The following is a 26,227-nucleotide window of genomic DNA, read 5'->3' on the forward strand; positions in this document are numbered from 1 at the left end:
AAACACACACAGATGGCATCCAACACATCTTATCTCATCAATCTGAAGCCAATGATTATGTCAGACGACTGAATGAGTCTACCACCTTTCCTGTATGTTTATTCTATTCATTTTCTGTCTGCATGTCAAATATGTCTTTTGATAGCTTGAACCTGTTCACCCTCGTCCTTTGGCCGTTATTTGTTGAAGTAATGCTCCAGATATAAATATCCCTAAAACAACTTGTATCTATGTAGCTTCTTGAATGAGCCGGAGAACAAGCTTGCACAGAGTAGCAAACAGGAGGTGTGGAAAGGCATGAAGACTATCACTGGCTTCAATCAGTCTAGCTGTAGAACCTCGGAATGCAGCGTGAATGGGCTAATAAGTTAAGCCAATTCTTCAATAAGTTTGACAATTGCCCTTCAGTTCACATGGTCCTGGCTCACCTCTTACCCCTGGTCAGATCAGCCCTTGATCCCCTGCAGTTTGCCTACCAAGAGCACATTGGAGTCAACGATACTGTCATCTACTTGCTGAACAAACCCTATTTCCATTTGGATAAGCAGGGCAGATTTCTCAAGTGCTTTCAATACCATACAGCCCTCACTGCGTGGTGAAAAGCTCCATTCAATGCAGATTGGCACTTCCATTGTATCCTGGATAATGGACTACCTGACTGGCAGACCACAGTTTGTGCAGCTTCAAAGCTATGCATCAGACATAGCTATAAGCAGCACTAGGGCCCCACAGGGGAATGTATTGGCTCCCTTTCTGTTTAGCCTGTATACTTCAGACTGTATACAACACCGAGACATGCCAGCCGCAATTTTCTGATGACTCAGCAATAGTTGTGCGTATAAAGTGCCCGGATGGAGGCCTTTGTCAAATGGTGCAAGCTGAGTCATCTGCAGCTCAACATCAGTAAGACAAAGGAGATAGACTAAGCCTGCGATGGTGAGGATGTGGATGTGGTAAGGACCTGTAAGTACCTGGATGATAGACTTGAGTAGAGCACCAACCCAGAGGCTGTGTACAAGAAGGGTCAGAGTCACCTCTATTTCCCGAGGAGACTGAAGTCCTTTGGAACATGCAGGTGTCTCCTTCATGTGTTCTACCAGTCTGTTGTTGCCAGTCCAATCTTCTATGCGGTGATGTGCTGGGGCAATTGCATCAACACGGGTGACAGCAACAGGCTCAATAAACTGATTGGCTCTGTTATAGGAGTCAAGCTGGACACCTTGGAGGCTTTGGTTGAACAAAGAACCCTTTGAAAATCCTGGCAATTCCGGAAAATATTTCTCACCCTCTGTATGCCAACTTGGCTAAACAGAGGAGCACTTTCAGGGGTAGACGAAGACAATACCCTCAGCTATTAGGCTCTATAATGAATCAACCTATAGATGGGGTATAGACTGGGTAGCTGCTCAAGGCACATCCATCAACAATGGACTGGTTAAAATTAAAGGATGCTCCAAGGGAAAGATTCAGATACAGGTAAGTGTAACAAGAGAGAGAAAAAAACAATATTTTGATGGAGAAAAATTCTGCTCATTGATGTTGTATGTTAGACCCTAAATCAGAAATTTCAAGACAGGAGGTGGTAAAGAGAGAGATGCTTGGTAAGGTAGAGCTGGCTGTCTTCAGTGTGGAAAACAGTGCAGTGTTTCAGAAGATGCTACAAAGCAGCAGCATGGAGAATGGGAAACAGAAGGGGACTAAAGATCAATCATTCTGAACAATAATCCAACAGCAGAAGCGAAGCCTTTGCAAGTGATTCAATGGTTGATCTGGATAACCGAGAATGGAGTTATGGAGTAGTACAGCACAGAAACAGGCTCTAATACCATTACCAAAACCATTTAACCTGTCTACTCCCATCGACCACCACTGGGACCATAGTTGTCCATAACCCTACCATCCATGCACTTATCCAAACTTCTCATAAATGTTGAAATCATGTTCGCATGCACTACTTGTGTTGGCAGCTCATTCCACACTCTCAAGATCCTCTGAGTGAAGAAGATTCTCCTCATGTTCCCCTTAAACTTTTCACCTTTCACCCTTAATCCATGGCCTCTGGTTGTAGTCCCAGCCAACCTCAGTGGAAAAAACCTGCTGGCATTTATCCTATTACTACCCTTCATAATTTTGTATACTTCTACCAAATCTCCTCTCAATCTTCTACATTCTAAGGAATGCAGTCCTAACCCATTCAATCTTTCCTTGTAACTCAGGTCTGCCAGACCTGGCAACATCCTTGTAAATTTTCTCTGTACTCTTTCAACCTTGTTTACATCTTTCCTGTAGGTAGGTGACCAAAACTGCACACAATTCTCCAAATTAGGCCTCACCAATGTCTTATACAACTTCAATATAATATCCCATCTCCTGTACTCGATACATTGATTTATGAAGGCCAACATGCCAAAAGCTTTCTTTAACGACGCTATCTACCTGTGATGCGTTCAATGTGTAAGACCTACCCTGGTTGGTCCTACCGAAGTACACCTTGCACTTGTCTGCATTAAACGCCATCTGCCATTTTTCAGCTCATTTTCCCAGCTGATGCAGATCCCTCTGCAAGCTATCATAGCCTTCTTCGCTGTCCACTACACCCCCAATTTTGGTGTCATCTGCAAATTTGCTGATCCAGTTAATCACATTATCATCCAGATCATTGACAAACAACAAAGGACCCAGTACCGATTGCTGCGGCACACCAGTAGTCACACGCCTCCAGTCAGAGAGGCAACCACCTACTACCATTCTCTGGCTTCTCCCACAAAGCCACTGTTTAATCCAGTTTACTACCTCATCTTGAATGCGAGGCAACTGAACCTTCTTGACCAACCTCCTATGAGGGACCTTGACAGATGTCTTGCTAAAGTCCATGTAGGCAACATTCACTGCCTTGCCTTCATCCACTTTCCTGGTAACCTCCTTGAAAAACTCTACAAGATTGGCTAGACATGACCTACCACGTACAAACTCATGCTGACTAACCTTAATCAGTCCATGTCTATCCAAATACTAGTACATCCGGTCCCTTAGAATACTTTCTAATAACTTTCCTGTAACTGATGTCAGACTCAGCAGTCTATACTTTTCTGGTTTATGTTTAGAGCCTTTTTTTAAAACAGCAGAACAACATTGGTTATCCTTCAATCCTCTGGTACATCTCCTGTCACTAAGGATGATTTAAATATTTCCGTTGGGGCCTCAGCAATTTTTGCACTTGCCTCCCGTAGGGTCCAAGAGAACTCCTTGTCGGGGCTTGGGGATTTATCCACCCAGATTTGCCTCAGGATAGCAAACACCATCTCCTCTGTAATCTGTACGGGGTCCATAAAGTTGATGCTGCTTTGCTGCTTTGTCTCCCAAGTAAATACAGATGTAAAAAAATTATTTAACATCTCTCCAATCTGTTTTGACTCCACACATGGATTACCATTCTGATATTCCAGAGGACCAATTTTTTCCCTTGCAATCCTTTTGCAATTAATAGAACATAGAACATAGAACAGTATAGCACATTACAGGCCCTTCGGCTCACAATGTTGTGCCGACCCTCAAACCCTGCCTCCCATATTACCCCCCACCTTAAATTCCTCCATATACCTGTCTAGAAGTCTCTTAAACTTCACGAGTGTATCTGCCTCCACCACTGACTCAGGCAGTGCATTCCACACACCAACCACTCTCTGAGTAAAAAACCTTCCTCTTATATCTCCCTTGAATTTCCCACCCTTTACCTTAAAGCCATATCCTCTTGTATTGAGCAGTGGTGCCCTGGGGAAGAGGCGTTGGCTATCTACTCTATCTATTCCTCTTATTATCTTGTACACTTCTATCTTGTCTCCTCTCATCCTCTTTCGCTCCAAAGAGTAAAGCCCTAGCTCCCTTAATCTCTGATCATAATGCATACTCTCTAAACCAGGCAGCACCCTGGTAAATCTCCTCTGTACCCTTTCCAATGCTTCCACATCCTTCCTATAGTGAGGCGACCAGAACTGGACACAGTACTCCAAGTGGGGCCTAACCAGAGTTTTATAGAGCTGCATCATTACATAGCGACTCTTAAACTCTATCCCTCGACTTATGAAAGCTAACACCCCACAAGCTTTCTTAACTACCCTATCTATCTGTGAGGCAACTTTCAGGGATCTGTGGACATGTACCCCGAGATCCCTCTGCTCCTCCACACTACCAAGTATCCTGCCATTTACTTTGTACTCTGCCTTGGAGTTTGTCCTTCCAAAGTGTACCACCTCACACTTCTCCGGGTTGAACTCCATTTGCCACTTCTCAGCCCACTTCTGCATCCTATCAATGTCTCTCTGCAATCTTCGACAATCCTCTACACTATCTACAACACCACCAACATTTGTGTCGTCTGCAAACTTGCCAACTCACCCTTCTACCCCGACATCCAGGTCGTTAATAAAAATCACGAGAAGTAGAGGTCTCAGGACAGATCCTTGTGGGACACCACTAGTCACAATCCTCCAATCTGAATGTACTCCCTCCACCACGACCCTCTGCCTTCTGCAGGCAAGCCAATTCTGAATCCACCTGGCCAAACTTCCCTGGATCCCATGCCTTCTGACTTTCTGAATAAGCCTACCGTGTGGAACCTTGTCAAATGCCTTACTAAAATCCATATCGATCACATCCCTCATCTATATGCCTGGTCACCTCCTCAAAGAACTCTATCAGGCTTGTTAGACATGATCTGCCCTTCACAAAGCCATGCTGACTGAACCTGATCAGACCATGATTCTCTAAATGCCCACAGATCCTATCTCTAAGAATCTTTTCCAACAGCTTTCCCACCACAGACGTAAGGCTCACTGGTCTATATTTACCCGGACTATCCCTACGACCTTTTTTGAACAAGGGGACAACATTCGCCTCCCTCCAATCCTCTGGTACCATTCCCGTGGACAACGAGGACATAAAGAGCCTAGCCAGAGGCTCAGCAATCTCTTCCCTCGCCTCATGGAGCAGCCTGGGGAATATTCCGTCAGGCCCTGGGGACTTATCCGTCCTAATGTATTTTAACAACTCCAACACTTCCTCTCCCTTAATATCAACATGCTCCAGAACATCAACCTCATTCATATTGTCCTCACCATCAAGTTCCCTCTCATTGGTGAATACCGAAGAGAAGTATTTATTGAGGATATCCGCAGGCAACAAGAGTATGAGTTACACCCCAGGTGTCAGAACTTGGTCATCAACTAAATATTGCATATTGATAATATCACAGCCTAGGTCTTAGAGTCAGAAAGAGATATAGCATAGAAATAAGCGACTTTGGACCATTGTGCCTGAACCAACCTTCAACTATCCATTTTCTACTAAAAGTCATAAAGGCAAAGAGTTATACAGCACATATACAGGACCTCTGGCCTACCTTTTCTGTGCCGATCAAAGTGGTGTCCTGGGCTAATCTCATTTGTCTCTGTTTGGCCCATATTCCACTGAGCTTTTTCTATCTATGTACCTGTTTTCTATCCATGGGTTGTAATACCTATTAGGGATGGTAATTGTACTCACCTCTACCACTGCAAATCATCCCACACATCTATGTGATTTTCTCCCCTCAGATCTTCTTTAAATCTTTTCCCTCTCATTTCCTCTGGCTTTAGACTTCCCTACCCTAGGAGAAAGTGTGTGAAAGTGTATGCCCCTCACGATTGCATACATCTCTACAGGGTCATATTGAGGAACACATATAATAAATATTCAATAAATACTGAATGAAACTGCATGCACATTAAACTCTTAAACCTGGCTCAGTGATTCAGCTCCAAGCATAAACACATGGCATGGCACAGGGGTGTCACCTACAGAACAGTTCATCATTCACCTCTAACGTCGTCTAATCTTTTGGATGGTGTTGTAATGGAATTACAACAAGAGTAATACGTTCTTTTACAATGTATACAATCACTGACATTTAATTAAGGAACAAATGGCCTTAGCTCAGAAAGGATTTGCTTATTAAATATCACAGACAGATAGGATTGGTGATTAAACATGTAAACATCATGTTTCAATTATAACCTGACAATGGTTACCACAGCTTCATGGTCAACATCCTTATTATATCTCCTTACTTAAATTGAGGAGATAAATGGTTGATTCCCCTACTCACAAAGGTCCCATGATCTACACTATTCCTTACAGTGTTATCATCAGTTTATGGCTCAGAGACTTCCAGGGAAAAAGACACTTGAATGGAAGGATGAAGGAAAACAGTATAGTATGTACAAAAATTAGTAGCAGGTCTCAAACCTACTCTGCAGTTCAGTAACAAACAACAGAAAGTCTGCAGATGCTGGAAATCCAAGCAACACATACGTAATGCTGCAGGAACTGCTGAGCTCCTCCAACATTTTGTGTTTGTTGCTGCTGTTCAGTAAGATTGAACTATTTGCAAGCTCAACTCCATATTCCAATCTACTCCTAGAAACCTTTCATCCTCAGTTTATCAAATATCCATATATCTTCTGCTTTACAAATTTTTAAAGGTTGTGCTTCCTCTGCTCTTTGAGGAAGAAGATTCCAAGTACCTGATAATCTTATTACCTTCATCAATGCTTCATCTTAAACTGGCACTAATTCCTCATTTTAAAATCTGGTTCTGGATTCTCTTACAAGAGGAAACATATTCACCACATCCACCTTATCAAGATCCCTAATAATATTAAACATTTCAGATATCTCATAGAACAGTACAGCATAGGACAAGCCATTTGGCCCAGCATGTTGTGCTTAACTTGATGTTGATTTATACAAAATGTTCTCCTTGTGTGTATCATCGAAATCTGTTCCTTCATATTAATACCTATCTGAAAGCCTCTTAAATTCTACCAAACTGCTTGCTTCTACCACTACTCCTGGTAACCCATTCCTTGGCACCTACCACTCTTTCTGAAAAACTTGGCCCTTATGTCACCTTTAAACTTCCCCCCTTTACCTTAAAAGCATTTCCTCTAATATTTGACATTTCTACCCTAGCAAAAAGATTCTGACTATCTATACCTCACATAATTAAAAAAAATTCTATCAGCATTTCCCCCAGATTCCAACACTCTAGAGAGAACAACTCAAGTTTGTCTGACCTTTCCTTATCGCTCATATCGTTTAATCCAGGCAGCAAATGATAAATCTCCTCTGCACCTTTTCCACTGTTTCATTATCCTTCCTATAATGAGGGACCAGAACTGCATACAATGCTCCTGCTGCAGTCTGACTGAAGGGTTTTATACAGCTGCGGCATGAACTCTTATTCTTATACTCAACACTAAATTCTAAAGAAGGCAACGGAGTTCTACCAATGAAGGCACGCATGCCATGTCCCTCTTTTACTCCCTTTTCCACTTCTGTAGAAATTTTCAGTGAACTATGGGTCTCAGGGTACTTCAGTGTTATTAAATGCTGGGCTTCAGTACCAATAAGCCAGCTAGTCTATCCACTTCAATGTTACATCCACTGGCTGATACTAGAAGATGACTTGCTTCAGTAAATTTTGATTTCCAGGGACTAAATCCTACAATTCACAACTGATGAGGACATTCAGGCACATAGGAAGAGCACCACCTGCATGTTCACTCGAAATCCACATCAAGATTGCTTGGAACTACACACTAGTTCTCTCATTGTTGCTGAGACTACATCCTGAACTTCTAGCCCAATGGTATTGGATCAATAACTTCGCCCAGTGGGAATTAAGGATAGGCAGTTAACAGCAATGCCCAGTACCTATAAATAAATAAACCCCCAAAGCACATCAGAGAACAATAGATGGTGCATTGGAGACTCTGACCTTCACCAGATCTAAAATTGGGATTAAGTGAAGTTTCATGACATGTTCTGGAAGAACTGAGGATATCCAATTTCCAGATATTTCTTACTTTGTCTTTACCAGAATAGAACAAATCTCAGGATACTCATCAACTTCATTTGCTCTGGGTGACCTGTGGATCCCAGGCTGCCTGAGATTAGGGAAGTGTGAAGATTTCTGGAGTTAAGTTTAATTTCAGTTTCCCAAGGTTGGGTGAGGGGGTTAACTTCTGGTTTGCTCATCCTGCAAATACCCAATAGCTGCTGGACCCTGATCAGCCGAAAAGAGCAAGAACTGTCATGAACACCATGTTACGTGTGGCACCGAAGGTGGACTTGTTTTTATGTTGTTCCCCCAACACCCTTTGATTAGAACCAACAAGGGGACGTAACATCAGGATTAGCTCAGTGTCGTTTACTTTTTTTTTCAGTTGTCCAACCTGCACATCAACAGTTGAAAACATGTACATATTCATGGAGTTGAAGAGCGTGGAAATAGGCTATTCAGCCTAACTAGCCCATGCTGACCAGTGGACAGCATTCTGTAATAAACCCATTTTCCAGCAAATAGTCGATACCCTTCTATGCCTAGGTAATTCATATGGTTACCTACACACCTAAATACCTCTGAAATTCTTAAATCTTAAATGATCCAGTACCACCACTCCCTCTGGCAATATATTTCAGGTCACCACTCTCTGGGTGAAAGAGGTTCCTCTCACATCTCCTCTAAATCTCTTCCTCTTTGCCCTAAATTACCCTCTACCTGGAATATGGGAAAATATTTCCCGTAGTTTATTCAATACCCCTCATAATTTTAAATACCTCAATCATGTGCCCTTTTAACACCCTCTGCTCCGGGGTAATACAGCTGGCCTCACCAGTCTCTACTCAAAAGTGAACTGCTCCAACCAAGGCAAATTCCTCTGCATCCTCTCCAAATGTTATATGCACTGTGATCATTTATCTTATGGGGTTCCCGACCACCATCTGGCACAATCACTGCTCATCTCCTTTTCTGTTTTAGCCTTCAGGACCTAAGAAACTCCTCTGTCACTTAGTTAAGTGAGGTTTTGATATGCCCTCCACTACCTCATTTATGGGATCTTTTCCCTTATGCACTGTCTTTGGGGATCCAGTGAGCTATCCACTCTGCTGTCTTATCCTTGGGGATACAATGGTTCTCTTCTCACCCACTTTCCTCAGGAATTCAATAAGCTTTCCACACATTCATTGCCCCTGTCACTCATCCTTTCTACCACGTAGTGATGAGCAGATCCCATAAAATGTCCTTTCTCATGGTATATTCTCAGCTCTAATGAGCTCTCCCTTCTCTTACTATCATTAAGGATGCAGCAAGTTTTCTGCTCTCACTCATTCTCCCCAAGGATCAAATGACCTCTCCTATCTCTTCTATCCTCAGGGATCTAATGCCTTCTACCCATTATCACCAGAGATCAATAAGTTTTCAACTCTCTGTCTCTCACTGTCCTCAGTGTTCTAACAAGATCTACCTCTCCCCTCACTGTTCCCAGAGATCTAATGAGCTCTCTCCTCCCTTAAAATTGCATCAAAAATACAATGAGATCTTTCAGACACTGTCTTTGAGCATTCTATGAACTTTCTCATCCTCAGGAATCCACAAAGCTCTCCTCTTTGCTATTATCCTCAGGGATTGATCCAGTTCTCCCCTTTCAAGTTATACCCTGGGTTCTAATGCACTTTCATGTTTTATTCACTGGTCCTGTGGTTACAATGAGCTCTTTACTTCCTCTCCTTCTTTCATTGCCTTTCCCTTTTCCAGAGTTAATACACAGAACACCATACTTAGGATAAGATGAATGCTTTTCTCTTCTCAGCCTCTTCATTATTTCACACACCTCACCATGTAGATTTAAACTTAGGCTTTGATGTTTAAAGAAATGAAGACTTGAAAATCTCCTCATTACAAACCATTTAGAACATAAGTAGAATCAAAGCAAATACCATCATTTAAAAGGAAATACGAAGTTTAGTTTTAAAAAAGTTGTTAACATTGCAGAATAGTCTTCTTGGCATAAAGCACTTCCATTGCTGATTCACATGAAGAAGATAGAAAATTCATGTACACATTGAACATTTAAAATGTAATTTAGGCAAGGCTCCTTCCTGCAGAAGTGTCCTGTCCTTTTTCTGTGTTACATTCTACATGTTGAATGTAACTCTGCCTGTTTTCAGGCTAAAAATTAAATGTTTTTCTGAATTTGGCCTATCTTATTTTGTGGGGAACCCACTCCATTAGCACAATGGACCTCCTCAAGCTCTGATCTTGTGGAAGTAACTAATTCTACATGCAAGTAGATAGGACTTCTTTACACTTTAGGCCCAAGTACCATGCTGGGAATTGGATTCATCTGCTAATTAATCACCTAAACTATTTCCTAAACTACAGGTAAAAGAACCAAGTAAACTCACAGCATGTCGTGGGAATAGCTGGCCACATCAGCTCCTGCTGCCTTGACCTTCGACCCTGGCAGTCCACATAAATGCCCACAGTACTGAAACACAATAAATACTCCTTGCTTGAAATTTCCACTGCACAGATTGCATCGTTGGGTTGTTGAGTGATGAAGGACAGTGTGTGGTCATCGGGATGCAGTAGGCTAACAGGACCCCCATCTCCTTGCAGTGGGTACTTGGCAAAGCCCGACTGATAGCCGACAAGCAAGCATTCACTGAAGACGGCCATCCACTGCACGTTTCCTGGCACTTGGATCTCTTTAAACTTTTTGTGGCGGGTTTTGCTCTGGTTGAGTTCATAGCACTGTACTTGGCGCTTCATGGCCACACACAGGCACGTGGTAGTGCCGTGGCGCATCAACCCTGACACCAGTGTCTGACAGCCCTTCGTCTCTACCAGCTTGAAGAAGTCACCCTCTCGGCCATCAAGAGCCGTCGTGGGGAAAAGGCGGACGTGGCGGTTTCGCCCAGATATAACGGCAATCAGCTGCTCTCCTGAAATCAACTCAATCTGATGGACCTTCTTGTTATCACCAACTCGGATGATTTCTGCCAAAGAGAGATGAAAAGATTTCATTCTGTTGATATGTGATTACATTGCACCTTCTGTGATCGTAGATCTTCCCAAAGCTGAAAACAGCTTTGAGGCACTGACTCAGCAACAATGGAGGAAACACAGCTGCCACTCAGTGTAGAACCAAGAATGCTGCTAACTCCTGCTTCTATTGAACCCCTCTTTCCCCCTTATTTTCAATGAGCCTAAGCGTGTGCTTCTCTGCCATTTTCTCCTTCCCCTTTCCTTCAGGTACTTCCTACTCTTCCACCTCATTGTGGTCTCCCTCCCTTTACACCTTTCACAATCACATTTTGCCCACAAGACCCACCTTCTGGTCTCTTGATTGTTGTTAATTCTTGTGACTGACTGAAGGACTTCATAAAGTACATCTTGCCGACTGTTTGTGTGAAAAGACCTTAAACTTACTAGAACTGAGGATGAATCTGAGCATATCAACACTTTGATTTGTCTAGCTTTCTCCACCCATCGCAACGCAACTAACACTGCCAGCATCTCCACTGTATACACCCCTAACTTATTAGATGATGTTCTGCTGATTCCAATTTCTTTTGCTGGTATAGCCACCCCAAACCCTGTCACTCTTGTTTCAAGTTCCTTAGCACCATCTGTATAAATCTGAGTATAATCACCATACTTTTCCATCACATGACACTTAAATGCACTTACCAAATCAGTTTTATATTTTCCTTTCCTTTTTACCTGTAACAAATGCCAGTCTATGTCAGGCCATGCAAGCTTCCATGGAGCTACAACCGGATAAACTACTGAAGGACTTATCCTTAGATCAAACACTCCATATTCTTTAGCAATATCATTCCCTACCTGACTAAAGTTACCCCTCTGAAACATCCCATTTTCCCAGCACTCCTGCAACACTCCTTTTGCAGGGTGAGTCAGTCACAAGAATTGCAAATCAGGGAGGTCAGGTAAAATTTCTATGGGTTCCAGCACATGTAGGGGTGAAGGGGAATGAGAGGGTGGATGAGTTGGCAAAGAGGGCGTTAAAGAAAGAAAATATAGAAATGTACATTAGTATCAGTAAAGCAGAGGTTAAGTGTGTTATCCGGGAAAAAAATCAACCAAATGTGGCAAGAAAGATGGGACAGGGAGGGGAAAGGGAGGCATTTATATCAAATATAGAAGTGTTGCAGGTACTAGGGTAGGTAGTGGATACAGAAGAGAGGAGACTGTGTGGACCAGGTTGAGGCTGGGACACTGTGCATTAAACAAAACATTGAAAATGATAGGAAAACACCAGACAGGATTGTGTGAGGAATGTCAGGAAGAGGTGTCAGAAGAACATGTAGTTCTGAGTTGCAGGAAGTATGGGATACAGAGAGAGATGATAATTAATCTAAGGGAATTGGGGTTGCAGGAATTCACATTAAAAGGGTTGCTGGGCATGGGTGAGAGAGCACAGGTTGGGGTATTTTTAGCTTTCTTAAGGGGTACGGGTTTTTTTTTATATAGGATATGATGGATAAGCAGGAATAGGGTACTAGGATGGCTGAAGATGGGAGGATAAAGTGTAGGTTAGGGTATGTGTGTGATCGGGTGAAGGGATTTAGAATGCACACTATTGCACACTCCGGAGCAGAAGGTGGCAGTAATGCACCATTAAGGTGGGCGCCAACCGCTGTAAAACAAGACAGAGAAGAAGAAGAAGATTGCTGTTAATAAGTTGCTGATTAGTCATCTTCCCTTCCTGGCATCCAATGGAGCTAACGAAATATGCTGTAAACAGCTTTTGTTCCTGTCTCCATCTCTTAAAGTCTGCTGCCTTATCCTTGCTCCAAATTACTCCTCCATGCAAATTACAGTCCTATTTCCATCTTCCCTTTCCTCTCAATCCGTTCCTCTTTATAAGCACAACTCTGCCTAAATCATCCCCAATGAGGTTTCACTAACAGTTCTGATCAAAGTCACTTAGGACATTCTGAATAATTGTAAAAACTATAAACTATCTTTCCAGCCATCAGCGTTCATGCAGTTAACTACACCATCCTCCTGCTTTCATTTTCATCTTTCCAGTTTCAGTGGTTTCTCTTCTCAGCATGGGTTTGTTCCCTCTCACCTATTTTCTTTCCATCAGATTCCATTTATACCACGAGAACATTTATTGTATAACGTTCAATTCTACTTCATTACCACCTCTCTTGATCCTTCCACTATCGCAAAATCATAATATTGGTTGTCCAGAATGCAATACAATACTGGCAGTTCAAAATTTTCTTCCAATTGAAAACTGGCAAAACGTTATTCACAAGACTTTACGCGAAAATTAGATTGTTTGCACTTTGCTGTCATATTTAACTTCAGACAACACAATCACATGAAGACAATAATTATTACTCTGCTTCAACTCACCTGTGATCAAGCTATCAGCTGTACCTTTCTTACCTTTAAGCTTAACTGTTCAAACTCAGTTTGTACAATTAAATTTGTTTAAGAGGTTTGCAATCTTTTGGCATGGTTACTATGATAACTTACATGGAAGGGTTCATATTTTTATGCAGGAAATTATTATTCCCACTTGATCACTGGAAGATATGCTATTTCAACTGTATGAGTTTCATTTCTTAGGGCTGCCCAGACCCAATTTAAACCACAATTTTTTTCCACAGGAAGATTTTATCAGAAGAAAACTTGCAACTGATCTTTGATCTTTGCATCATCAATGGGGATGGGAGAGGCTCAGGACTGGAGCGTTGCAGATGTTGTTCCCTTATTCAAGGAAGGGAGTAGAGATAGCCCGGGAAATTATAGACCAGTGAGTCTTACTTCAGTGGTTGGTAAGCTGATGGAAAAGATCCTGAGAGGCAGGATTTATGAACACTTGGAGAGGCATAATATGATTCAGAATACTCAGCATGGCTTTGTCAAAGGCAGGTCATGCCTTACAGAGCAGTAGATGTAGTGTATATGGATTTTAGCAAGGCATTTGATAAGGTACCCTATGTCAGGCTTATTGAGAAAGTAAGGAGGCATGGGACCCAAGGGGACCTTGCTTTGTGGATTCAGAATTGGCTTGCTCACAGAAGGCAAAGAGTGGTTGTAGTCGAGTCATATTCTGCATGGAAGTCAATGGCCAGTGGTCTGCCTCAGGGATCTGTTCTGGGACCCCTTCTCTTCGTGATTTTTTATAAATGACCTGGATGAGGAAGTGGAAGGATGGGTTAGTAAATTTGCTGATAACACAAAGGTTGGGGGTGTTGTGGATAGTATGGAGGGCTGCCAGAGGTTACATTGGGACATCAAATAGGATGCAAAACTGGGCTGAGAAGTGGCAGATGGAGTTCAACCCAGGTAAGTGTGAGGTGGTTCACTTTGGTAGGTCAAATATGACTTGGCAGAATATAGCATTAATGGTAAGACTCTTGGCAGTGTGGAGGATCAGAGGGATCTCGGGGTCTGAGTTCATAGGACACTCAAAGCTGCTACACAGGTTGTCTCTGTGGTTAAGGCAGCACACGGAGCATTGGCCTTCATCAACCATGGAATTGAGTTCGAGAGCCGAGAGGTAATGTTACAGCTGTATAGGAACCTGGTCAGACCCCACTTGGAGTACTGTGCTCAGTTCTGGTCACTTCACCACAGGAAGGATGTAGAAACTATAGAAAGTGTGCAGAGGAGATTTACAAGGATGTTGCCTGGATTGGGGAGCATGCCTTATGAGAATAGGTTGCGTGAACTCAGCCTTTTCTCCTTGGAGCAACGGAGGATGAGTGGTGACCTGATAGATGTGTATAAGATGATGAGAGGCATTGATCGTATGAATAGTCAGAGGCTCTTCCCAGGGCTGAAATGGTTAACATGAGAGGGCACAGTTTTAAGGTGCTTGGAAGTAGGTACAGAGGAGAGAGTGGTGAGTGTGAGGAATGGGCTGCCAGCAACAGTGGTGGAGGCAGGGTCTTTTAAGAGGCTCCTGTATAAGTACATGGAGCTTAGAAAAATAAAGAGCTATGGGTAACCCTAGGTAATTTCTAAAGTAGGTACATGTTCAGCACAGCATTGAGAGCCGATGGTCCTGTATTGTGCTATAGGTTTTTTATGTTTCTAATTCAATTACATGGCCAACACACAAACCGACAGACAACAAAACAGAAAGCTTATCCCTTACTGACATTGATAATAAAGGGATTGAGTTATAAGTATGTAACATGCTGTAAGGTTTCACTGCTAATGTAATGGTTCCACTGCTGAGGTAATAGTTTCTCTGTAGCAGCAATGTTTGGGTTATGACTAGAGATAACGGGGCATGCTAGCCAATGAGCAGGATGTTGTGCTTTCTTGTGTGCCTGGGAGCTGGGAATTCGTGGTTCTTTTGCTGGGGAGAGATGAGGAGAGAAGACGGGAATGACAGAATTGGTAAACCTCAAACAGAGTGAGGGTCTGAAGGTCAGCGATGATTGGAGGAGGTCAATGGTGGACGAACGGCCTTATCAGTGAGCTCCAACATTGCGCAATAGACTGTTTCATGAGAATGGGTCCCTTTTCTTTTTTTGTTTTCTTTACTAACCATATAGTCAAATTAAGAATTATAAAGCTCAATCGATTAATCGCATATTGTGTACTGTTTGTTATTGCGGGGTACTGATTTGTAACAGGGGACACATTGTACAGCATCCACCCAAACGAGATTTCTTAAGTTTGGCCAGGTCGGGGGTGGGGGGCTATCATCCCCTATATTAAACAGCTAGCCAAAGTGAGAGTTAGAAGTATGAAAATCTACTGTACATGGAATAGCACAGAAGTTGTTCAGTGAAGATATGTGGTAAGAAAGTCTCACCGTCTTTGGTGATGTGCACGACAAACAAACCTTCTTCATTTCCCAGTGCTATTCTTTCATGATCTGGAATATAATAACAGTAAAGCGGATAATTGTAAACTTGTTAATGTCATTTTATTCTCCCTTTACTCTCTTCAACTTCCCATAGATTCAACAACTCACCTATATACCAGGGCAAATATCCAGTACAGTGCCCATAAAAAGTATTCACACCCCTTGGAAGTTTTCATGTTTTATTGTTTTACAATAGTGAATCACAGTAGATTTAATCTGGCTTTTTTGACACTGATCAACAAAAAAGACTCTTCTGTGTCAAAGTGAAAACAAATTGGTTAAAATTTATTACAATTATTAAACAGAAAATAATAGATTGCATAATTACACCCCTTCAAGTCACTATTTAGTAGATGCACCTTTGGCAGCAATTACAGCCTTAAGCCTGTGTGGATAGGTCTCTATCAGCTTTGCACATCTGGACACTGCAATTTGTCCCTATTCTTTTTTACAAAACTGCTCAAGCTCTGTCAGATTGTATGGGAAATGTGAGTGAACAGTCCTTTTCAAAACCAGCCACAAATTCTCAATTGGATTGCAGTCCGGACTCTGACTTAGCCACTCCAGGACATTAACTTTGTTGCTTTTAAGCCACTCCTGCGTTGCTTTGGCTTTATGCTTGGGGTCATTGTCTTGCTGGAAATCAAATCTTCTCCCAAGTCACAGTTCTCTTGCAGACCACATCAGGTTTTCCTCCAGGATTTCCCTGTATTTTGTGGCATTCATTTTACCCTCTTCACAAGCCTTCCAGGACATGCTGTATCCCCACATGATGCAGCCATGCTTCACAGTAGGGATGATGTGTTTTTGATGATATGTGGTGTTTGGCTTACATCCAACATAGCATTCAGTCTGATGGACAAAAAGCTCAAATTTGGTTTCATCAGACCATAGCACCTTCTTCCAGCTGCCTTCCAGAGTATCCCACGTCTTCCGACAAACTCTAGCCGAGATTTCATGTGAGTTTTCTCTTTGCCACTCTTCCATAAAGCTGCAACTGGTGAAATACCCTGGCAACAGTTGTTGAATATGCAGTCTCTCCCATCTCGGCCGTTGAAGCTTGTAACTCTGGAAAGAGTTGCCATAGGTCTCTTGATGACCTCTCCCACTAGTCCCCCTCTTGCATAGTCACTCAGTTTTTGAAGATGGCCTGCTCTAGGCAGATTTACAGATTTGCCACTTTCTTTCTATTTCATACTCTAAGGTAGTGGTCACCAACCTTTTTAAGCCCAAGATCCTCTACCTCGACCTCAGTGAAAGGCAAGATCTACCTACTAAATCGTTTAGAGAAAAAACAGCTCAGATTGTACTTCCAATTTGAGGCCTTTTATTTGGGTGAATTGTATTTGAATTACACAAAATACTTTTGTCAAACTTTCAAATTAATTCAAACAAGAAAACACTGTAACTAGCATATCAAACAGGCCATAGCTGTCTTTCTTTAAGAATATTACAATACTTTACACCTTTAATTCTAAGTTTCATTATTTAATTTTATTTCAACATGAAAAATAAAGGAATAAAAATTGACTGTTGTACTCAGTGTGATGACTGGGGCTGAATACTTTCTGCTAGTTCCCTGAAATTTGGCTCATAACTACAGACAGCCAGTCTGAGACGGTCTGTGAGGAGTAGGGTTGCCAACTGTCCCGTATTCCCCCCGCTAAGGTAGAACGTTCCGATGAAACCTTTCGTGCTGAAATGCTTTACGCTGAAGAAGCAATTTCCATTAATTTATATGGAAAAAAATTTTGAGCGTTCCCAGACCCAAAAAAATAACCTACCAAATCATACCAAATAACACATAAAACCTAAAATAACACTAACATATAGTAAAAGCAGGAATTTGATGATAAATACACAGCCTATATAAAGTAGAAATAATGAAAATTAAGCCAAACCCAATTCATGGGGTTAAAAAATCGGCAAACATGCGCACACAGGTGCCCGCGCAAGGCTTCATTGTCATGGCAGTCCTTCTTGGGTAAACACAAATGTCCCGGGATTTGACTGCTACTTTTGTCCCTTATTTGGGAGTGAGAAAGTTGGCAACCCTAGTGAGGTGTCTGTCAGTAATTCAGCTCCTGTACTTAGATTTAATCATTTTCATCTGTGAATATGCAATTTCACATAGATAATTTGACCTGAAGTAGGCACTAACTTTTAGTGCTATAAAACCAAAGAGCACACTGCGCATTGCTCAGCCCCATCAGTAGTAATTGCCACCAGTTTATGAATGGGGATGTCACCTTCACTGGCATATTTTTTAAACTCATTGTAAATATCCTCACCTCTCGTTCTTTCCTTTAATTGCAAAAGAGTGAGGAAGTCCTCCTTTGTTGTAAAATCCTGGAAAGCCATTCTGACAAATACAACATGCTGAGCTGTTTGCATTATATCCAGGGATTCATCGAACTGTAGTGAAAAATATTCACGTCCTCGGACAACGACTCTACCCTCCTTGTCACTGTTGCAGGGCCAAGCGGTATATTATGTATTGCGGTTGTGATGTTGTTTTTGTTTTTAAAGTCATTAAAACAGTCTCTGCAGTAATGACCATTGCTTCCTTGAATAAATCGCCATCTGTAAAAGGCTTCTTGTGTTTAGCCAAAAGGTGACTTACACGAAATGATGCTTCAATAGCAGCCTTATTTTGAGCAGCATGTTTTGTGGAAAACGATTGCTGGGCCTTCAACCCCGATTTCAGCTCAACTTTCCAGGCACGAATTGTGCTCTTTGGGGGGGTAGGTGTCTTTAAATTCCTGGTGGTGTTGCGGTGCCGCTCCAGATTCCCTCTTTTAGTCAGTGCTTGTGTTTGGTGGCACAACATACATACACACTTGTCTTTCACCAAGGTAAACAGAAATTCCTCTTCCCATTCTGGTTCGAATTTGTATGTTTTCGCCTTCTTTCGTGGAGCCTCCGCTATGCTATCAGGATATCACGAGCGATTGCCCATTGCGTCGCCTCCGATCTGAGCCGACATTTACGTGCTAGGCAGCACCTAATTAATTAGCTTGTTTATTTCGGCTTTTTTTCTTAAAAATGTGCTGTGTGCATCCCGACTACCACTGTACCACTGCATGCTTCGCGGCCCGGAGGCTGGGGACACTGCCGTATATTGATGTTTGCGACAGTCTGTACTCTTATCTAACCTGATTGGTCACTTTGATGCAGCACAGGCTACGCTGAAAACGCGTTGCATGGCGGGGGAACTACACACATGCGCACTGGGCAGAAAGAACGGAAACAAACCCCCGCAACCCTGAAACAATCTCTCTTTACAAACAGCTTTTTAGCGAAAATATTGCTATATTACCATTATCCTAATTAGTATTACTTTTATAATGCTCACATTACAACAGTATTTGTGTATTTATTTTTGATTTTTCTTCGGGATCTACTGGGAAAGTCTCAAAGATTGACTGGTCAATCTCGATCGATGGGTTGGCGACCCCTACTCTAAAGGATATTCAGTAACTTGGAAATTTTCTTGCATCCATCTCCTGATTTGTGCTTTTCAATAACCTTTTCACAGAGTTGCTTGGAGTCTTCTTTTGTCTTCACGGTACACACACAAAATGCTAGAGTAACACAGGCAGCATCTATGGAAAAGAGTACAGTTAACCTTTCGGGCTGAGATCCTTTTCCATAGATGCTGCCTGGCCTGCTGAGTTTTTCCAGCATTTTGTGCGTGTAGCTTGGATTACCAGCATCTGCAGATTTTCTTCTGTTTTGTCTCCATGGTGTAGTTTTTGCCAGGATACTGACTCAGCAGTTGGACCTTCCAGATACAGGTTATTTTTACTACGATCAATTGAAACATCTCGACTGCACACAGGTGATCACTGTTTAACTAATTATGTGACTTCTAAAACCGACTGGCTGCACCAATGATGATTTGGTGTGTCATATTAAAGCGGGTGAATACTTATGCAATCAATTATTTTGAGTTTTATATTTGTAATTAATTTAGATCACTTTGACACGAAAGAGTCTTTTTCTGTTGATCAGTGTCAAAAACGCCAAATTAAATCGACTGATTCAAAGTTGTAAAACAATAAAGCATGAAAACTTCTGGGGTGGGGGTTGAGAATACTTCTTATAGGCACTGTATTTGCTTTTATAGGCAGAGCTTAAATCTACAGAAATCAATACTGTATGTCACATTGACTCAAAACGTCTCATATCTGACCCAATGAGTTCCTTCAGCACTCAAGCCTGCTGTTAGCTCGGTGTTAAAATCAAAGTTATAACATTGTTAGGATATTTCACAATGAATGCCTGCCCAGTCTAACTTCACAGGTGTTTTCACTGTTGAGGGACTCGACATATTGAGCTTCTGTCCAGGTTAAAAATCACAGATATTTTCACTGCTGATGCCAACACACAATGCTACTCTGTCCTAGTTAAAATATAAGTTATTATCACTGTTGGAAGCTATCATATATCAAACTACTGCTCCAGATAAAAAAAAAAGAGCTATTATCTCCACTTGGATCTAACGAGGGAAGTTGAGAGTTATTATCACTGCTGGAAGTCTCACATTGACCCACTTCATATTTTTACTATCAAAAACCAATACAAAATCACTCAAAGCCCAAGGTTAACCCAATGTTATTACTACTGCTGGGAGAAATCAGAATCTGATTTAATCTTTGGAGGCTTAAACCACCTCATTCTGACCCAGATTGAAATCAAATCTACAACCACTGCTGATATCCAACACCAAGCGCCAGGCTCAAACTAGAACTACAAACACTGTTGGGTGTCACTACATACTGACTTCAAAGCCAAGACTATTAGCATTGGTGGAAGCCTCCAGAAGTTGTTTTTAAACTGAAGCAATGGGGCAGAGTTACTTACTTCCTAACTGTGCCACAGGAGGAGGCCTTTTAGCCCATAAGATTCATGTTGCTTCCTAACATTGCTATCTGATCAGTAACATTTTACTCCTTCCATCCCTGTGACATAATTTATCTCACATTTAATCTCCTTTTTGTAACTGTTCTGATGTACAGTGGTGCTAGAAAGTTAGTGAATTCTGTAGAGTTTTCTCTATTTCTGCATGACCTAAAATGTGATCAGATCTTCACTTTAAGTACCAAAACAACAAAAAAAAACAATAAACAACATAAAAAACATTACACCTATTCATTTATTGAGAAAAATGATCCAATATTACATGTACATGTTGGAAAAGAGTGTGAACCTTTGCTTTCAATAACTGGTGTGACCCCGTTGTACAGCAATAATTACAACCAAACGTTTCCGGTAACTGTTGATCCGTCCTGCACATCGGCTTAGAGGGACTTTAGGCCATTCCTCCTTACAAAACTGCTTCAACTCTGGGATGTTGTTGGGCTTTCTTGCATGAACTGCTTGCTTCAGGTTCTTCCACAACACTTCAATAGCATTAAGGTCAGGACATTGACTTGGCCTTTCCAAAACACAAATTTTCTTCTTTTTAAACCATTCTGTTGTTGACTTACTCGTCTTTCAGATTTTTATCTTGTTGCTTTATCCAACTTCTACTAAGCTTCAAGTGATGGAACGTTACCTTGACATTCTCCTGCAAAATGTTCAGATACAATTTTACATTCATTTTTCTCTCAACGACTGCAAGCTGTCCAGGCCCCAAGCAGCCCCAAACCATGATGCTCCTTCCACCCTACTTCACAGTTGGGATGAGGTTTTGGTGTTGTACAGTGTCCTTTTCCCTCCAAACATAGTAATGTGCATTTCTGCCAGAAAGTTCAACTTTTCTCTCATCTGTCAACAGAACATTGTCCCAGAAGTCTTGCAAAATATCCAGGTGGTCTTTTGCAAACTTGAGACATGCAGCAATGTTTTTTTCGAGAGCAGTGGTTTCCTTCGTGGGGTTTTAAACTCCCTATACCGACGATCTTGCTGGTGAACGTACGGTCTCTGGTGAATAAAATCGATGATCTCAGAGCCAGGATGCTGAATCAGAGGGACATTAGGACTGCATGTGTCTTTTGTTTCACGGAATCCTGGTTAACCCCTTCCGTACCAGATGCAGCGATTCAGATCGACGGGTTTACTATACACCGTCAGGATAGATCTATAGAATCTCTCAAAAGCAGAGGTGGAGGAGTATGCCTCATGATCAACTCTTTTTGGTGCACGATATATCAGTACTGTCCCAATTCTGCTCACCAGAGCTGGAATATCTAGCAGTAAAGTGTCGTCCTTTTTACATACCACGGGAGTTGTCTGGGGTCATTTTGGTAGCAGTTTACATTCCAACTCAGGACAACGTCAAGTGGGCTTTAGATGACCTGAGCAACAGGATCAACATGCACAAAACAGCGCACCCGAATGCCTTCACCATCATTTTCGGAGACTTTAATAAGACCAGTCTGAAAAAATCACTAAGTAATTACCATCAACAGATAACTTGCAATACCAGAGGAAACAACACACTGGACCATTGTTATACCATCATCAAGAATGCCTACCATGCTATTCCATGCCTTCACTTCAGGAAGTCTGATCATCTAAGCTGTACTTCTACTCCCTGAGAATAGGCAGAGACTGAAAACTGCAGCACCAGTAGTGAGGACCAAGAAGGTATGGACAAGGGAAGCACAGGAGCACCTACAGGACTGCTTTCAATCAGTGGACTGTACTGTATTCAGGGATTCATCTTTGAATCTGGATGAGTATGCTGCAGTTGTTACCGACTTCATTAAAACCTGTATGGATGAATGTGTGCCTACAAGACTTACTGTACATTCCCAAACCAAAAGCCGTGGATGAACCAGGAGGTACGTCGTCTACTGAACACTAGATCTATGGCATTTAAGTCTGGCAACCCAGGCCTGTACCAGAAAACCAGGTATGATTTGCAGAGGGCCATTTCAAGGGTGAAGGGACAATTTCGAATGAGGTTGGGGGCGATAGCAGATGCACAGTAACTCTAGCAGAGACTGCAAGACACTAAGCAAAACCCAATAGTATTAATGGCAGCGATGCTTCACTACCAGATAAACTCAATGCCTTCTATGCTTTGAAAGGGAGAACACAACTACAGCTGTGAAGATCCTTCCCTGCTGCACCTGATGACCCTTTGATCTCTGTCTCAGAGGCCGATATTAGTCTGTCTTTAAAGAGAGTGTACCCTCGCAAGGCCGAAGGACCCAATGGAATACCTGGTAAGGCTCTGAAAACCTGTGCCAACCAACTAGCGGGAGTATTCAAGGACATTTTCAACCTCTCACTGCTACAGGCAGAAGTTCCCACTTGCTTCAAAATGGCAACAATTATACCAGTGCCAAAGAAGAATAATGTGAGCTGCCTTAACAACTATCACCTGGTAGCACTCACATCGACAATGATGAAATGCTTTGAGAAGTTGGTTCTGACTAGACTGAACTCCTGCCTCAGCAAGGACCTGCACCCATGCAATTTGTCTATCGTCACAATAGGTCAACGACAGATGCAATCTCCATGGCTCTTCACACAGCTTTAGACCACCTAGGCAACACGAATACCTATGTCAGGATGCTGTTCATTAACTATTGCTCAGCATTTAATACCATCATTCCCACAATCCTTTTTAAATCTTTTTATTGAATAAGTACACAGAAGGTAAGCCATATAGGCACTAATACACTGTTAGATTATATATTACAGGAAATATTAATACAGAAAAAAATTAATACAAACAGTGCAATTTAAACATAAAATAACAAGGTAATATAATAGTATACTAATTTTTATATATATCAATAGAAAAAGAAAAAACCCCAAAAAACCCACCGTGCAACTAAACTAAAAAGCAAAGCAAAGCAATGGGCTAACTAGGAAACAAGTAGAGTTAAAGTACTTAAAATCACGTCCTCAAACCCGACCTCCATTAAAAACAGTTAAAAAAAAAACAAGAAGGGAATATAAATATGGACCGAGAGAAAAAAAATTACATTAAATGAAAATGTTGAATAAAAGATCTCCAGGTCTGATCGAATTTAACTGAAGAATCATAAAGATTACTTCTAATTTTCTCCAAATTTAAACATAATATCGTCTGGGAAAACCAAAAAAACGTAGTTGGAGCATTAGTCTCTTTCCAATGTTGTAAAATACATCTTTTCGCCATTAAAGTAAGAAATGCAATCATTCTACGGGCTTAAGGAGAAAGATTACTGGAAATTTTAGGTAATCCAAAGATAGCAGTAATAGGATGAGGAGAGATATCTATATTCAATACCTTTGAGATAATATTAAAAATGTCTCTCCAAAAAGTTTCCAGAGTAGGGCAGGACCAAAACATATGAGTTAAAGAGGCTATCTGCCCCTGACATCTATCACAAAAAGGATTAATATAAGAATAGAAACGAGCTAATTTATCTTTGGACATATGTGCTCTATGGACAACTTTAAATTGAATTAGGGAATGTTTAGCACAGATAGAGGAAGTATCGACTAGTTGTAAAATCTGCACCCAGTCATCCGCCGAAATAATAAAACCCAATTCCTGTTCCCAATCTGACTAATCTTATCAAATGGAGCTTTCCTAAGTTTCATAATAATATTATAAATAATAGCCATTGCACCTTTCTGACATGGATTAAGGTTAATTATAGTATCTAAAATATATGTAAGAGGGAGCATTGGAAAGGAAGAAAGTATAGTACTTAGGAAATTTCTAACTTGGAGATATCTAAAAATATGTATTCTTGGTAAACTATATTTATTAGATAATTGTTCAAAAGACATAAGGGAACCATCTAAAAATAAATCCAAAAACCGTGAAATACCCTTAGTCTTCCAAATTTGAAAAGCACAATCCGTGAAAGAGGGAGGAAAAAATATGTTACCTAAAATAGGGATCGCTAGCCCAAATTGGTTAAGATCAAAAAATTTTCTGAATTGAAACCAAATAAGTAAGGTATATTTAACTATCGGGTTACAGACCTGTCTGTAGCGCTTCAAATCAAAAGGAAGAGAAGAACCTAAAATAGAGCCAAGTGCATACCCTTGAGCAGATTGTAATTCCAATGCTACCCATTTAGGAATGGATAGTGTATCCTGGTCAAGTAACCAAAATTTCATGTGTCGAATATTAATTGCCCAATAATAGAATCTAAAGTTAGGTAATGCTAAACCTCCATCTCTCTTAGCTTTCTGTAAATGTATTTTACCCAGTCTCCGGTTTTTATTTTGCCAAATAAATGAAGAGATTTTAGAGTCAACTTTATCAAAAAAAGATTTTGGAACAAAAATCGGTAATGCCTGAAATATATATAAAAATTTTGGCAGAATAAACATCTTAACTGCGTTAATACGACCGATCAAAGTTAAATATAATGGAGACCATTTAAATGAAGGTTGAGTAATATGATCAATTAAGGGTAAAAAATTAGTCTTAAATAGATCTTTGTGCTTACAAGTAATTTTAATCCCAAGATATGAAAAATAATTATTAATCAGTTTAAATGGAAGGTTATGATACAAGGGAAGTTGCTTATTAATCGGGAAAAGTTCACTCTTACTGAGATTTAACTTGTAACCGGAAAAGAGACTAAATTGTGCTAATAAATCTAAAGCAGCAGGGATAGATTGTTGAGGATTAGAAATATATAAAAGTAAGTCATCAGCATAAAGTGATACTTTATGAGACTTTAAGCCCCGAGTTATCCCAATAATATTTGGAGATTCTCGAATAGCAATTGCAAGAGGTTCTAATGCAAAGTCAAATAATAAAGGACTAAGAGGACAGCCTTGTCTAGTACCTCGAGAAAGAGGGAAAAAGGGTGAACTTAAAGAGTTAGTACGAACTGAGGCCATAGGAGAATGATATATCAATTTAATCCAGGATATAAATTTCGAGCTAAAATTAAACATTTCGAGCACCTTAAATAAGTAAGGCCATTCTACTCTGTCAAAGGCTTTTTCAGCATCTAAAGAAATAATGCACTCAGGAACATTTTGTGAAGGAGTATAAACAATATTTAAGAGTGTGCGAATGTTATAGAAAGAGTAACGACCTTTAATAAAACCCGTTTGGTCTTCCAAAATAATATAAGGAAGTGCTTTTTCTAATCTGTTTGCTAATAATTTAGAAAAAATTTTAGAATCAACATTTAATAAAGATATTGGTCTATAAGATGCACATTGAGCAGGATCTTTATTCTTCTTTAATATTAGAGAAATTGACGCTCTATAGAAGGATTCGGGAAGTTTACCAAGTTTTAATGAAGCCTCCAGAACCCTAAAAAACCAAGGGATTACTGAAGGTGCAAAAAATTTATAAAATTCTGCGGTAAACCCATCAGGGCCAGCTTTCCCCAGGTTCATAGAAAAGATAACATTCTTAATCTCATCAGTGGTAATGGGAGTATCTAGCATAGAGGATATATCCTGTGAAATCTTAGGGAAATCTAGGTTATCTAAAAAGTCATTCATATATTTAGAGTCTCGTAAGGACTCTGATTGATATAAGGAATAAA

The 26,227-nt window shown here is 40.9% G+C and overlaps 1 protein-coding gene across 9 annotated transcripts in view; it reads right to left on the reverse strand.

Moving 5' to 3' along the window:
* The window catches only part of LOC140191079 (serine/threonine-protein kinase MRCK alpha-like), a 596,213-nt gene that overhangs the window by 25,426 nt on the left and 544,560 nt on the right, over positions 1-26,227 (reverse strand). For all 9 annotated transcript variants that reach the window (XM_072248222.1, XM_072248216.1, XM_072248164.1 and 6 more), the window contains 2 exons: positions 15,699-15,761; positions 10,288-10,881 (listed from right to left, as the gene is read on the reverse strand). In XM_072248222.1, coding sequence (XP_072104323.1) covers positions 10,288-10,881; positions 15,699-15,761 — 657 coding nt within the window. The remainder of the gene's footprint in view (positions 1-10,287; positions 10,882-15,698; positions 15,762-26,227) is intronic.

This window comes from Mobula birostris, chromosome 2 (genome assembly GCF_030028105.1).
Source record: "Mobula birostris isolate sMobBir1 chromosome 2, sMobBir1.hap1, whole genome shotgun sequence".
Lineage (NCBI taxonomy): Eukaryota > Metazoa > Chordata > Chondrichthyes > Myliobatiformes > Myliobatidae > Mobula > Mobula birostris.